Source organism: Cavia porcellus, unplaced genomic scaffold (genome assembly GCF_034190915.1).
Source record: "Cavia porcellus strain 051 isolate PalLab524CR breed Dunkin Hartley unplaced genomic scaffold, mCavPor4.1 scaffold_16, whole genome shotgun sequence".
Taxonomy (NCBI): Eukaryota; Metazoa; Chordata; class Mammalia; order Rodentia; family Caviidae; genus Cavia; species Cavia porcellus.
The window spans coordinates 60338391-60353836 of record NW_026947499.1 but is presented as its reverse complement, the minus strand read 5'-3'; the positions used below and the strand labels follow the sequence as shown (position 1 = coordinate 60353836).

Sequence of the window (15446 nt, the reverse complement as noted above, 5' to 3'; positions counted from 1 at the left end):
TAAGAGCGCAACCAGATGATCTCTTGATGGTTTTCCAGAGATACAGTTAAGAGTAAAAGGGTGGCAGCCATGAACCTGGAGATAAGGCAAACAGGCGTGTGTGATCTGAACTCGGGCTCTCGGTGGACAGCCAGCCAGGTGAACCTGTTGCCATGTGGAGGATAAGAAAACACTGGCTGGAGCAGGGGAAAGGGGACATTGGGAGTTCATGTGAATGCTGGGAAATAGAGCAAATCAGTGACCTTCTCACCAGCTTCTGCACTCACCCTGACAAGATGAAATCCAAAGACCCATATCAAACAGGATCTTAAATATGAGTGCGCCAAGTGTAAAATTCCAGAAGGAGTTCCCTGATTGGGGGGAATTTTGAGACAGAGACAGTGTCTGTAGAGCCAGGGCAAAAGAACTACTGTCTCCAAACTAAGGTATCCAAGAGTTCTCTGGAGCTTGACATAAAACAGTAGAGATAGGACCAAGCGCAAGGGACTGAAAACAGATGGGGGCAAGGGGAGGGCAGGATGAGCATCTCAGCAGAACTTCCCCACATGGCAGCCACCCTGAGGAGAATGGAGAGGTCCAGGGAAAAGGGGGACAGCTTCGCTGAGTATAGTTAGTGCCACACCAGGTAGGCCAAGGATTTGATGCACATATTTTCTATTCTAAATGGCACTTAAAATATACTCTCAAAAAGGTAACTTTATGATTACAATATGATTTATAAAGTGTTTGGAAAGTTATTAAACTATGAGCAAAATTTACACTTACTCCCAGCAGTAGGCACTGATAGAATGTGCCCAGCTCCTGTCTCTCTCTTCAGCACTGGGCCCCTTTTGCTTTGCTCTGACTCCACCTCCAGGACAAGAAAGAGCCAAATCCTGTCCTGATTCTGTTTCCTTGTTGTGTAAACCAGTTTGAAGCAGATTACTTGGCTCCAGCTGGAACCATCCTTACAAATTCATATACTTCACTGTATACTGGAATTAACTGAGGATCTCACAAAGTGCGATCTGTTCTACCCAGGGACTGTGATTTGCTGATATAGTATATGGGTAGGTGAAAAAATTAATCTCTCACCATCCTTCCTTACTGGAGAATCTTTCCCAAGAATTCACCACTTCCCAGACCAGTGACATACTGGAGCCTGCTGTAAGTGACAGAGAATAGATGGTCCCACCAAGACTCTGCCCACTCTTTCCCAAAACAAAGAGGAAGAATTTTGACACTGTGACAGGATTTGAATTTTCTGCAGCTGACTGGTTTAGACTTCTGCTTGATTGGCTTATCTGTACCACATTTCAGAAGGTGTGAGTGTAAGAGCCTTCCCTAGTGCAATGGGAATAGGTGCCTCTATACTCCACACTTTTGGAGTCTCAGGGACCACACTTAGTGGCCATCTCATGGTGATGACCAGTTCTTCATCAGCAGTTCCTTCCTCACTTGACGGAATGGCTAACAATAAAAAGATGAGGTGAGAGAGAAGGAATTAAGGCTTCACTCCCCTCTTAACATGATCTGCTCCCTGTAAGCCTCAGCACCTCACAGCATGATAAACTGAGAAAGATAATATAGTGTGCACACTGTTGTGAAATGATGCAAAATAAAACATAAAAATTTTCAAAATAAGAATGCATTCAAGATATATATGCGATTATTATAAGAAGCCCACAAGGTTAAAAATGAAATCCAGCCCCCACCCTAGCAGACACAGCAATGTGACAGGGAGAGCTGGCAGAGGCAGGGCCGTTCTCCAGCAAACTCTGCTCTCCCCTGTGTCTCTCCTCCCATCATCCCTCATAAAATCACAAGCTCGCTCTGCAAATACAGCTTTGAGACTCCACTGTGCCACTACTCACTTTCAGCCAGCTCACTGCTCACTAAGCTCTCACAAGTAGAGACCCGGGGGCTGCCGCTAATCGGTGGGAGCTATTCGGTGGCATTTTTCTTTCTCCTAGGTTTTTAGAAGCACTCTGCTTCCTCATCAAGAGTATACCTCTGGGTACCACAATGCTCTATCACTGCCAGCTTGAATTATAATATCTAGCAAAGGGAGACTCTTGGGAAGCGTGAGTGCTATGTGGGGAGCGATTCTCAGAGATATGCGTGGGAAATGGTTTCAGTATTTGGCAGTTCCTAAAGGCAAGGTGATCTGAGATGCTGGGATTTTAAACATATACATATATATTTGATCAGATCATTATACTATTATTTCTGAAAGTATCTTAACATTGGAATATTACAGTTGGCAGTTGCACCACAATAGAAATTTCATAATCAGGGGACGGTAATGTTTAGTTTACTTCATTCATTTAACCATATACATGTATCACATAAGTGCAAATATTCACGAGGAAATCAATCTTTCTTTTACAGATACCGCCATTACAATACACCATTCTGAGACTAAAGATGTAGACAATGCCCCAAGAATCGAAACAACTGAAAATACTGCAAAAATGCATAAAATGTCAACCATGAGACGAATATTCGATTTGGCAAAACTTCGAACAAAAAGATCAGCACTTTTCCCAGCTGGGGTTAAAGTCTGTCCAGAGGAGTCCCTGAAACAGATCTTAGCCAATCTCCAGGCTTACTATAGATTGAGAGGTAAGGACAGAGGAGAAGCCTGCTTAGCCCTTCATCATCTTCATTCCCCCTTTGATTCATCTATAGGTTGTTTTCAGCCCCAAATTTCCAGGGTCTGTCAGCCTCAAAAGTTATAAAAATTAGCACAGAAGTCTAATAGCAAGGAACAATAAACACTGATAACTGTGCTACATATCATTTTGTGCCATTTAAAATAACAAGGTGTAGTCAAAAATTAGAGTAGTTACAAATGCTCTTCAAACGTATTTACTGCGGAAAAAGATACATTGCCATTAATCACCCTTAAAAAATACTTTCCCTCACTGGCCCGGCATGGTGGCCCATGGCTATGATCATAACACTCAGGAGGCTGAGGCAGGAGGATTGCTGAGTTCTTGGCTGCTCTGGTCTGCAAAGTGAGTTCAAGACCAGCCTGGAAAACATAATGAAACACCGTCTCAAAAAAGACTAAAAAACAGTCATAAAAACTTCCCCTCACTTCAAACACATTTATCCTATCATTCTTGCCACTTTCTGAAGTAATTCCTGGACGTCCTTTTTCATGAGTGTCTTTAGCTACACTGTTGTAGCTGCCTTTATGTCCTGAATCTATTCAAAACATTTACCTTTCATAGTCATTTTGACTGGAAAACAATCAAAAGTTACATAGTACCAGATCCAGAGATCATCTATAAGGTAGATAAGGCCATGCTGCAGGGCTTTCATGAGCCTGCCTTTGTGTTGGACACCACTCAGCAAAGCATTCACCACATTTTTGATCACACCTCATAAAGAAACTCATCAAAACAGACTGTCAGAGCTGTTTCAGAAAGTATCAAAAACGAAGGGCTAAGTGTGTTCAAAGTGAGGCGAGTATGGAGAGCAGGATTAATGATGCTGTGTCTTTTACTGTAATCAACTTTTTAAATTAAATATTCACTGTATTTTTAAACACCCCCTGTGCTTGTGCAACACTGAACCATTATAGCATCTGACAAGTCACTAGAAATGTGTGTTTTGCCTCTTTGTTTTGTTTTTGACAAAACCCAACATGGAATATTAATAGTGTTCTTGTGAAATAAAAATAAAATATGCAGAATTATTGCAGCATCAGGAGTCTGGGCAAGTTGATGTAGTCAGTTTTCAAAAGCAACTTTGCTATGTAGATTTTGTCTCTCTTCTTGATAATTTTAAGTCATTTATTGCAGACTCAGATGAAGCTTCTCTAAAGTTTGGTGGTTTTGTAGCAGGTTGGAGTGCAGAAGAGCAACAGAATAAGGGTGGATACTGCGATATAATGTGGGGTGTTGCTGTGATTTGCAGCAGAGGTAAAATGCAGTTTGCACCCCCAGGAGGGTAACAGGGTTCTCATCACATTCCCAGAAATCATTAAAGAATTAAATCACATCGCGCCTATCAGTGCGTTGTCCTTTGCATTTACTCACCATGGGTAAAAAAAAAATTCCCAGGGCTTCTTTTTTGAAAAAAAAAAAAATCAGCATTATAGTTCTGTTAAATTTTCCAAGTAGCTCCCATGGTGCGAAGTACTTTGTCTCTCTGAATCCTAAATTCAATTCATCTTCTATGGGAAAGTTGCAGGGGATTGCTGATTTCCATTTGATCAGACTACATATTCCAAAACATGAAGCCTCCCTGCCCTCCTTAAATCCCACCAACCAGAGCAAGCTCGTTCCTCCCTCACCTGTGCAGTGCCGTGCATTCCGACAGCTGAGAACTCACTTGGTGATACCAACCTCCAGGAAAATTCTTGGATGTCTACATCTTCAAGATGTGCGCAGGGTTAAGTTAACCTGAGGGGTTCTTAATGGATTTTGGAGGCATAACTAGCTAATCATTTCATGACTGAGACTTATTTTCGTGGCATAATTGGGTTTGGGAGGCATCATTAACTAATCATTTCATGACTAAGCCTTATTTCCCTCATGTGCATCATTTTATGTGAAAGTTTAAAAAAAAGTTTGCTGAGAGAAGCTGCACCCTGGAAAAATGAAAAGTACTGAATCATAGTCAAAAGAATCCTGTGTTCTATTTTAATATTCTAAAGTATTAGCACAGCATCTCCACAAAGCACGTTCTCAGTAAGTCCTAGTTGATGGACTCAGCAGTCAAAGAGCCCATTCATTGGGAATGTAAAGAAGAGACGATGGTGTGTAAGTGATTCCTTTGGATTATGGCTACAGACTGATCAGAAAATGACCCTGGCTAGTTCTATATTGTTTGTTCATGGATAAAACTACAAACATACCAATACATATGGTATTTATATGCATCCCATTGGAATAAACACTGTTGCTAACCATTTTCATGCAACTTCTAATTCTTTACAAAATTCACAAACAAGATCTACTACAGATCTTTGTAGTAGAAAATACTGCTACAATCACATTTTTAGCTCTGCATTTTTATTCTTAGTTCTTTATTCACAATTAGGTTTGCCTGTTTCATTTTGTTTTCCTGGATAAAACAAACCACTGTTTTTCTCCTCGCAGCAGTGAAGCCCATTATCTTTATGGTTGCTCTTGGGTGGCAGAACTTTTACTATTCATCAGTATGGATTTCTTAAGTCTAACAAATTTGTTCACAAAGAAACAAGAAATAAGATCCAGGTGCAAAGCACGTGTCTTTGATGGAGTTACCCATTCACTGTCTCATCACTGGCTTTACAAAATTATTTGCTAACATCTTTCAAACTGAGAGGAGAAAGCGTCCATATTCCTAAGTCAAATGAAATATAGAGCTATTTTTTTTTCCCAATGCTTAAAGCAACACAAGTGAAAATATTCTAAGCTTTTCAGCAGACTCGTAAACATGCTCATTCCAAAGTATAAATGCAAACAAAGCAAATTTGTGCACGAAGTCTCCAGGCGGAACTCCATCCTCCTCCCAGACAAGCTTCTGCTTTTTGCATAGTTCTCCCTCAGATCCCCACCTCTTCCCACGCTGCTCTCTATCTTTCCCTTCCCCTCTCTCCCAATCCCAACATCAAAAATAATAAGCTTTGTATTCCTCATGAGAGCTCAAAAGCCAGATATTTCTCAGTGATGTGCAATTTAGAGCAGGTTAAAAATAGATAAATTTCTAATTGTTGCTGATCTAAGTGCTGACCACAGATCATTAGACATGTCCACTCTCATCTCCCACTCCACCGTCAGAATCTGCATTTTAACATGATAACCAAGTAATGTTTTATACCTGGAGGTTCTAGAAGTGCTGATCGAGACGACATCTAACCAACTGAGATCTGAAGACATAAAGTAAAGTAGTCAAGGGCACAGTTGGTCGCAGAGCTGGGGCAGCACTAGACTCCCATTCCAGCGTATCTCTCTGTCTAATGTGTGTCAAACCTGTTCTGGGCTTTTCCACACCTTGGTCTCAATTAGTACTTCACAGTTGTGAACAGTAAGCCTCTGCAGCCCTGGACATCCATTATGGACACCTATGCTGACCTCTAGGCCAGGTGCTGTCAGAATGCTTCCAGTGTGGTTAAGGAGCACACAGGTTGGCTCTGTGCTCAGATTCCAGGTACTGGGCAAGACCAGGGAGGCACAGTGCTGGTTTCTCTAGAATCCCTGGGGCAAGTGTCCCAGTAGGCCAGAAGAGGATGATACTGAGTCGGTAAACTGAGAATAATCCAACTTTGAGGAGTTTTCCAATCACTCTCAGCACTTTGATGTATCCATCTTTAGAGGGTTTGGTTTGGCTTGGTTTGGTTTGGTTTCTTGATGCTCTTTCAATAAGAATGAGGAATTCTCTCGGAGATAGAGGGGTGTTTTTCCCAATCACAAGAGAATTCTGCACCATCTGGCTTGTGGGAAGCTCCCAGGAGCCCAGATATAAATAATAACATCACATAATACACACACACACATTCTCTCTCTCTCTCTCTCTCTCTCTCTCTCTCTCTCTCTGTCTCTCTCTCTGTCTCTCTCTCTGTCTCTCTCTCTCTGTCTCTCTCTCTCTCTTTCTCCTCTCTCCTCTCTCTCCCGCTCCCCCTCCCTCTCCCTCTCCCTCTCAAAAAGAAAAGCAAAAGATAAAGCAGCAGAAGGGAATCCACTGGCTCTGGTTCATCCTTTTTATATGATCCCTAAAAGTACACAGTCCCAGGGACACAGTGCTTCAAGTAGCTTTCTTGTGCATCAGGGTGAAGTCCTCCCAGGGCCTTTCTGTAAAACAGGAAGTGATGGGAGTGGAGCAGCTTCCGGTCCTGCAGGGGGAGAAAGGGCATCAAGCAAAGAAGCAGAACAAAGAGGACACAGACGCCAAAAGCCAGGGCCTCCTACCTCACAGTGCAGCCACAGCCTCTCTAACCATATGACAGGGCAGGGCACAACCTGCCAAATCCCTGCATAGCTGTCTCAGGTTACAGTGCTCTGCCGAGGAGCAGAAGCATGAAGTTCCACGGAGACTGAGTTTGCGCTCAACTGGGAACAAAATTACCTCAAAACTTCAATTTAACTCAGACTTCATCTGAGGCCCAAGCCTGTGATGAACCGGTGTACAGATGAGACTGTCACTATGATTTCCCAAAAGTTCCACATACACATATTATCTGTGAAAGCCCTCAAAGATCATACTAATTTGCTTTAGTGTTGTATTGCTGATACTTGGACTGGTCTTGAATTAAACCATCAGATACATCAAGAAAAGATGGAAGGGCAAAACCATGGCCAAACATGATGTAAATTACATAAGTTACAAGAACAGCAAGGGCAGTTGATTTGCTCAGAGTGGACATACAACTCTTAGAATCTATATAAGTTTCAAAATATAAAAATGTTGTTTCCTTCTTACATGGCATGTAAACCTTTGACAAGAAATGAAGGTCTGGTTGATATCAGCAAAGCACTGAAACCAATACCTGACCCCTGCCTCACAGGAGGGAAGCGGCTTTCTAATGTGACATTATTCCCTTGGTGCTCGTGTGTTGACACTACTGTTTGCCCAAATGGCAGAAGCAAGATAACACAGTCAAGTGGTAAGCCAGCACCTAATAGTGTTTGTGTGAGTTCATGACAAAAAGCATCAGTTACCTCGAAGGTTCTGGTCAGCTCGCTGCTGGGAAAGGGTATGTGCTTCTAGAGATCTGGAATTCCCTTTGCCTGTGAAAATGGAAATCTTAGAGAAGTCTGAATACAGAATAAGTGACGTGGAGTAACACATAGGAGACAGCGTCTCCAAACTGGTCTTGTCTCCCCTTGTTCCTCCTACCAGTCCACAGCACAGCAGCACCAAAGGTTTCCTCAGAAAGTCAGGGGATATCAGCCTTCGCCCTACAGCTTCCAGTTGCTTCCAATCCCTCCAGGGGTAAAAATCAACATGTCACAACTGTTTATAAGGAACTCTGCCTGAATTTTTGTGTTCACTTAAACTCCTAAAGTGACTGTTAAACTATGGTCCCCTCTTGCACACTTTTCAATTGCAATCTCAAATTTTTCATTCGAAGTATCAATAATCAAAGGGATACAACTTTGGGGGAGCTGTAAGTATTGATGTTTTGAATAAAGCAAGAATTGAATCGCACTCATATGTCCATTAGAATCCACATTGCCACTCTTCTTGAACCATCAAATTATTTTAACAGATACATGACCTGACTCCTTCAGAAATGAAAACATCCTGTGGCTCCTTTTCACCACACAACCACATCTCCATTCCTCTTCCACTCAGTCCTCTTTCAGTGAATTTATGCTTTAAAATCTGTTATTGATTGCTCCAAAATACTTCTCTATAAAAAAGTATATAGATCGAACTGATATTTGTATTTTCCATAACTATAGGCTTTCTGCATAAAAAGAAATTTCTTCTTGATTCAGGTGCATATATAATAATTCTGAATATGTAACTGATTAAAATAAATATAAGTTTGAACTAATAAAAATTAATAAGTTTGAACTTTTCTATACGTTTTTATTAATGGATGAGATAAGGTGAATACAGCTTTTATAGGTACTCTTATTTGTAAACAAAATTAGATGTGCAAAATGACAAATAGAGCTTTGGAAGGAACTTCTACCTTTGGATCAATGAAGATGCTTTGATTTTTCTCTTCCATTAGTTCACATACCATTAGTCATTATTTTATTATTCTATTGTGCATTACTATGATAGAATTTAGCATAAATTTTATCCTTATTCTTTTACTCACTCAGATGCTAGGAAAACTTGTTTACATTAATAGGTGAATGAGAACAAAATTTTGTTATAATAATGTCCTTGTTCTTTAAACTCCTTTGCCATCATATGCCAACAGTCACATCATAATCTGTCACTGTTTTAATGACCAATTGTCCACTCCATCTACTTTGTTGAAAGCAAAGAATCAAAAATCACTTTAGCCTCAAAGATGTGTTATTCCGCAACTAATTTCACTATTGCTTGTGGGAGTACTGTTATCTACAATTGTTCTCTGGAATGACAGCCTAGGGACACTGTGCTACAGGAAGATGAGGTACGGATGAGTGGCACAGTGGTCACACTGTCATCCTCACGCTCTTATTTGGGGATCTTGCTTTTCCCAAACTGCTCAGAAGTCACCTTTCCAGTGAGATCTGCCTCAGCAGCCGTGTTTCACCCTGCAGTCTTACACATGAACGAACACACTCCACATCCCACACCTTCTTCTCTTTCTCTCCGTAGCACAAAGTAGGAGCTCAATGAATTCGTTTCTATGGACTGTACATGTGCCAACATAAGCCAGGAAAGGGCTGTCCACTTTATGAGAGCGTGCTTTGGAGGTAGAGTTTTCTTCAGATGAGGCTGTCTCCCACCCCAGTGGCTCTGTATTGCAGTGTGCCAGGAAGCAGTGTGGGAAGCATACCGGATCTTTCTGGATCGCATCCCTGACACGGGGGAATACCAGCAATGGGTCAGTACCTGCCAGCAGGAGACCTTCTGCCTCTTTGACATTGGGAGAAACTTCAGCAGCTCACAAGAGCACCTGAACCTTCTTCAGCAGGTGAGCCTGAGCTCCAGGGGCAGTGGGGCAGCCTGCCACACCTGCCCCTGCCCCCTGGTACCCGGTTTCACAGTACAAGAATCAAGTGAAGAAATGTTTCAGCATGTCTGATCAGACCAATGGGAATTTTATTCCTGCAAAATGGTATTGTTCAGACAGGTTGAAATGTAGTTGAAGGGAGAAGGGAATGAAAATAGACGAGCTCTTCAATTCGCATTATCTCCTGGTAAAATTACTTTTTTTTTTCTTTTTGCAGAAAATAAAACAGAGAAGATTCCCTGAGAAGTAAGTACCCAAAATAGAGTGCTTCGTGCTTTTGACTTTCGAAAGATCATATAATGGAGTGAGACTAAGCTATTGTACTTTTATGATTTGTGTCAGCCACCAAGATCTGCGTAGGTGCTTCTGACAGACAATTTATGCCTATATTATACTGAAGATAAATGAGTATATAAAAGAAAAATGGATAGAACTTATAGATTGAAACAGACATTTACATTGTTTGCAGAAAAAAAAGAAAGTCACCACTATGATAATATATAATATTTTCACTCATAAGTTATAGAGCAATTAAAATAGTTTGGTTTTTAGAATTTATGGTAAACTATTAGTTACACTGGGAAAATATTTAATGAAATCAGAAAGCAACCTGAATTTGAAATTCTCATTTGGTATTCTATAAAGTGTTAGTTTTCCTCAAAGTAAATTACTGAAGCACTGAGCTATATCCTCAACAAGAGCTGCATATCAAATAAGAAAATCAGAATGTAAAAAAGGAAAACAAATAAAAAGAAAACTAATTAAAGAAGGAAGATGTTGCTAAACTCTAACTCACAAATTACATACATTTTTAAAAATTTAGAGGCCTAAATGTAATATTACAGAGACACAAAATTTGGCCATATGAATTACTGGAAAATCTTTATAATGCCTTTCACATTTGTTTTTGTTCTCTTTGCCACAAACTTGTCCTAGGACCTTATTAATTTACTCTGTGAAAAATGCCAACTGTGATTTCCCTAATGGGCATCTCTGCCTCTAACCTGTTTTGCTTGCATAACAGCTGCTAGATTAATACATCTAGAATATCCCTTTTGTTCCACTGAGCCCATCCAAAAACATTCAACACATTCCCACATCTTCCCCCTGTGTGCACAGGAGGCTGAACGTTAAGACCTGCAGCATCACCATCCCTGCTGCTCTGGCTTCTGGGTAGGGAAGACCAGTAGAAAGGAGAAGAGTCTCTCTCTCTCTCTCTCTCTCTCTCTCTCTCTCTCTCTCTCTCTCACACACACACACACACACACCATCCCTGAGCTATTGACTTCCTTCAGCTCAGCTCCTGTCAGGCAGCTCTTTTTGCAGACCTGGTCTTGCTCCTGGCATCCTCTCTGCGTTCCGGTTTCAGGGTGGTTCTGGCACCCCACTGTAACTAGCCCCAGATTACCACATTCTCTTGTGAGTGTTCATATACTCTTTCCACAATTTAATAAATAATACTATTTAAATTGTTGCTTAAATCACCTTGCGCTTAAATCACAGTCATGCGTTTCTCTTAGGGCTTTCCCTGTAGCAGAGGTCAAACTAATATTAAGACCTTTCACCTCTGACCTTTCCGACTTGCCTCCCATCACCATGACCTCACTGCTGCCTCCTTGCCCTCTCAGGCTCTGACCTAAAACCTTTCCATTTGTCTGAAGGGACCTGACTTCTCCATATAATACCTGCTTTCAAGCTCCAGTGGGTTTCTACCTCCCAGTAGGGTCTTAGCTGTCTCTTTGAGCCTGCCTCAAATTTCCTCTGCTCTGAACTTGGTACTCTGTTCTGCACTTACATTTTTATTTAACATGTCTTTGCTTCATCACATTTTCTAGTGATAGTAAAATCTTTTTTTTAAGTATCATCTTTTTAAAAGAAGACGTTTCATTCTTCTACACTACTCCACCAACTGAGCAATGTTCTCACAGTTTTTCCTGATTGATTATGCCTTTTTGCACAAATGTCAATAAGTTATTGCTAGGAGAAGCAATGTGGCTTAGAAAAACTTCAGTAATAGAGTTTAACTTTGTTAATAGGACACAGAGGTACTGACTTCTCTGATTTAAATATAAAATACTCTATAGATTCCTTCTATTACAAAACAAAAGCTAAAAGGAGAGCAGAGGCCATTTGTTTGTTTTTTTAAGCCACAAAATATGCCAAGACTTGCCTGAGTCAAAAAGATAAAGGAGTAAAATCACTCCATCCGCTCCTGTACTGCCAGTTTTGCTGAAGAGTAACGAGAGACAGATATTTTATGTTAAGTGTGCTTACCAATGAAAGAAAGAGAGGAAGAGAAAAGGAAACAAAGGGAGAAAAGGAAAGAGGAAAAAAAGAAAGAAAAAGAGGGAGGGAGAAAAAAGGTATCTTAATTTCTTAGTTACTTTTTCATCCTGGGACAAAATACTTAACACCCACAAGTTAGAGAGGAAAAGTTTACTTTAGCTCACAGTGTGCCACCCTCACATAAGGTGGGCCTTCTCATGATAATACCCAGAACTCTGCTAAACCAATCAGTTAACTAATCCAGTTATTCCACTCATAATCCAGTATTACACGTCCATGATCTAGCCAATTTCCAAAAGCTCCACCTATGATCGTGGGAGGCTCTGGAACAGTATCTAGACATAAACCATAACAAGAAAAAATGGAAGGAAGAAAGAATTTTTTTTCTCTCTTTCTCTGGGATATCAAAATAATAAAGATCCCTAAAAAAAGATCCTAATTATCAGATATTATTCATGGCTACCTTCTATACTGGTGAAGTTACTGTTAGATTCTCTCTACTCTCAAAACAATGTTAACTACTGAACTGATCATTGAGAAGAAAGTCGGGTGAAACTCTCACACAGAGACATATCCACAAAGAGCACATCAGAAAGAGAAATACACTTGACAAAAAGACCCCACACAACAGTGAAAAGGACAGCCTTCCCATTTGATTTACAAACACAAAACACAACTATAATGAGAAAACAGGAAACAAAATGCTTCCAAAAAGCCTTAACTCCAAAAAAGCTGTTCCCACAGATACAGAAGTAAATGAAACTCCTGACAAATAATTCAAAAATTGGCGATTAAAATGATTGATGAGATCAAAGATGAGACAAATAAACAGTGGAATGAATCAATTACTAAAATTATCAGGGAAATCAAAAGTATTAGAAATAAGAAACTGAATGAATTTAGGAAACCAACAAAAGATATAAAAGACTACTATCCTTCAGTAAAGTATTAGAAGTTATGGGAAAGAATCAAAAAGAAATCCCAGAAATGAAAACCTCAATAATTCAAATTAAAAACTCAATTGAAAATGTTCACAGTGAGCAAAATAAGCCAACAAAATATCAGGCATTGGAGACAATGTGGACATTCTAGAACATTCAGTGAGTAACAATGAAAAAATAGGGAGAGATGATCAAAGATTACTCAAGTGCTCTGCGCCTACCTGGCAGGCACAATGTCCTGAGTTCAAATCCTGGTTTAAAAAAATTATCCAAGTGCTCCTAGACAGCCCGAAAAGAACAAATTTAGGCAATGCTGGTTCAAGGAAAATGTCAAAGTACAAGCTAATGTTATAAAAAGTCTATTCACTGACATTATCAAACATTTCCTAAAATTAGAGAATAAGATGGATATCCAGATAAAAGAGACATTTAGAACTGCAAGAGACACAATCAGAAAAGAACCTCTTTGTGACACAGCAGAGTCAAACATTCAGAACAAAGAAAGAATACTAAAAGCTTTTAGAGAACATCTTAGAGCTTATAAAGGCAAACCCATCATAATAACAGATGTCTCAAGAGCAAACTTAAAGCCTAGGAAGCTGTGGAATAGTATTTTTTGAAGTCCTGAAAGAAAATAATTGTCAACCCATTAAAGGATGAACTAAAAAATTTATGACTACCAAGACTGTATAACAAAAAATACTCAAGGGAGTCCTAAAACAGTAAGCATGAGGCCCCGCAAAGTATAAATCTCCCTAGAAGAGTAGATGAACAGAAACAGAAATGAATTAAACCCTAAAAAATAGTAAAATAGCAAGCATTAATACAGACCTTTCAGTAACACTTAATGTAAATAATCTTGGCTCTTTAATTGAAAAAAATAGACTGCAAGATTGGATCAAAGCAAGACCAATCTACATGTTGCATCCAAGAGACACGCTTCATCTGCAAAGACATACACAGACTGGAAGTAAAGGATAGAAAAATGATACTTCAAGCAACTGGATCAGGAAGTAAGCAGCACTGGTATTCTGACAAAACCGACTTCAAAACAAAACTGTTCAGAAGAGACGTAAAGTGTCACTACATATTGGTAAAGGGAGCAGTTCACCAAGAAAGATAACAATAGTAAATGTATACATAAACAATATCAGTGTGTGGTTTCATAACGCAAACACTACTAGACATAAAAGGATATAAAAAATAAAATCATAGAGAGGACTTGAATTCCCCACTCTCACAAATATACAAATAAAAAATGAAACAAAAAATAAATAAACAAACATAAGAAACACAGTGGCATCTCATTTCACAATCTTTTTTTTTTTTTTATCAATACCAGGGATCGAACTCACGACTGCACGCTTGCAAGGCAGGCGCTTATGCCGCTGAGCTAAATCCCCAGCCCCATTTCACAATCTTAATCCATTCCATGATTCCGGAAAAGATGGCCATATTCGTGTTCATCACCCAAAGCAGAGTTCACAAACAAAAACAGAACTTTGCCAAATGCTTCTGTTTTAGAACCAAATTGTTCACAAACAAAAGCATTCATGAGCTGATATACCACTGCACACATTCTTATTAGAAACCTACAAAACTTTCTCCAAAATAGCCATATACTAGGCCATAAGTCTCAATAAATACAAAAGAATTGAAATAATCTGACGTGTCCCATCATATCACAATAGAATGAAACTAGAAATAACCATCAAAAGAAACCATAGAAACTACACAAATGCATGAAAATTGAATACTGCACACCTGAATGATCAGTGAATCACAGAAGAAATTTTAAAATCCTAGAGTCAAATTGTAAGAGAAGCACAACACAGCAGAATCTGTGGGACAAAATGAAAAGTCTAAAATGAGTGCCTTCATTAGAAAAACAGAATCATCCCCCAAATATTACCTAATGATGCAACTTAAGATCTTAAAAATATCCCCCAAATATTACCTAATGATGCAACTTAAGGTCCTAAAAATACAAGAATAAATCAAACCTAAAAACAAGAAGAGGAAAAAAATAAATCCCACAGCAGAAATTAATGAATTTAGAATAAGATCAATGATTCAAAGAGTAAATTCTTTGAAAAGATGAACTGTATTGATAAACTCTTTGACAAATTTACCGAAGAGAAGATTCACTTTAGTAAAATTACATATGAAAACAAAATTACAACAGACATCACTGAAACCCAGAAGATTAATTAGAAACTACTTTGAAAACTTGTATTTTTGATAAATTGGAGAATTTATAAGATAAATTCCTAGAAACATGTGACTTTCCACAATCGAGCCAAGAAGAATTTTTGAGAAGACTGGTAACATGCAATGAAGCTCACGCAATAATAAACACTCTACAAAGAAAAGTTCAAGACCTGATGGATTGCCTGCTGAATTTTACCAGAAGTATAGAGAAAAGCTAATACCAATGCTTCTGAAAATTTTCCATGCAATGTGAAGCAAAGATTCCAAATGTATTCTGCAAATCTGCCATTACCCTAATACCAAAACCAAACAAGAACTCAGTGAAAAAGTAAAAAACTAAACAGCAATATCATTAACTAACATATATGTAAAAATTCTCAATAAGATCTAGGCAAAAACAATTCAATAAC

The 15446-nt window shown here is 39.2% G+C and overlaps 1 protein-coding gene across 2 annotated transcripts in view; it reads left to right on the top strand.

Moving 5' to 3' along the window:
- Positions 1-15446, top strand: part of Impg1 (interphotoreceptor matrix proteoglycan 1) — a 137470-nt gene that overhangs the window by 24228 nt on the left and 97796 nt on the right. For both annotated transcript variants that reach the window (XM_063226925.1, XM_063226926.1), the window contains exons 2-4: positions 2371-2604; positions 9393-9559; positions 9816-9844. In XM_063226925.1, coding sequence (XP_063082995.1) covers positions 2371-2604; positions 9393-9559; positions 9816-9844 — 430 coding nt within the window. The remainder of the gene's footprint in view (positions 1-2370; positions 2605-9392; positions 9560-9815; positions 9845-15446) is intronic.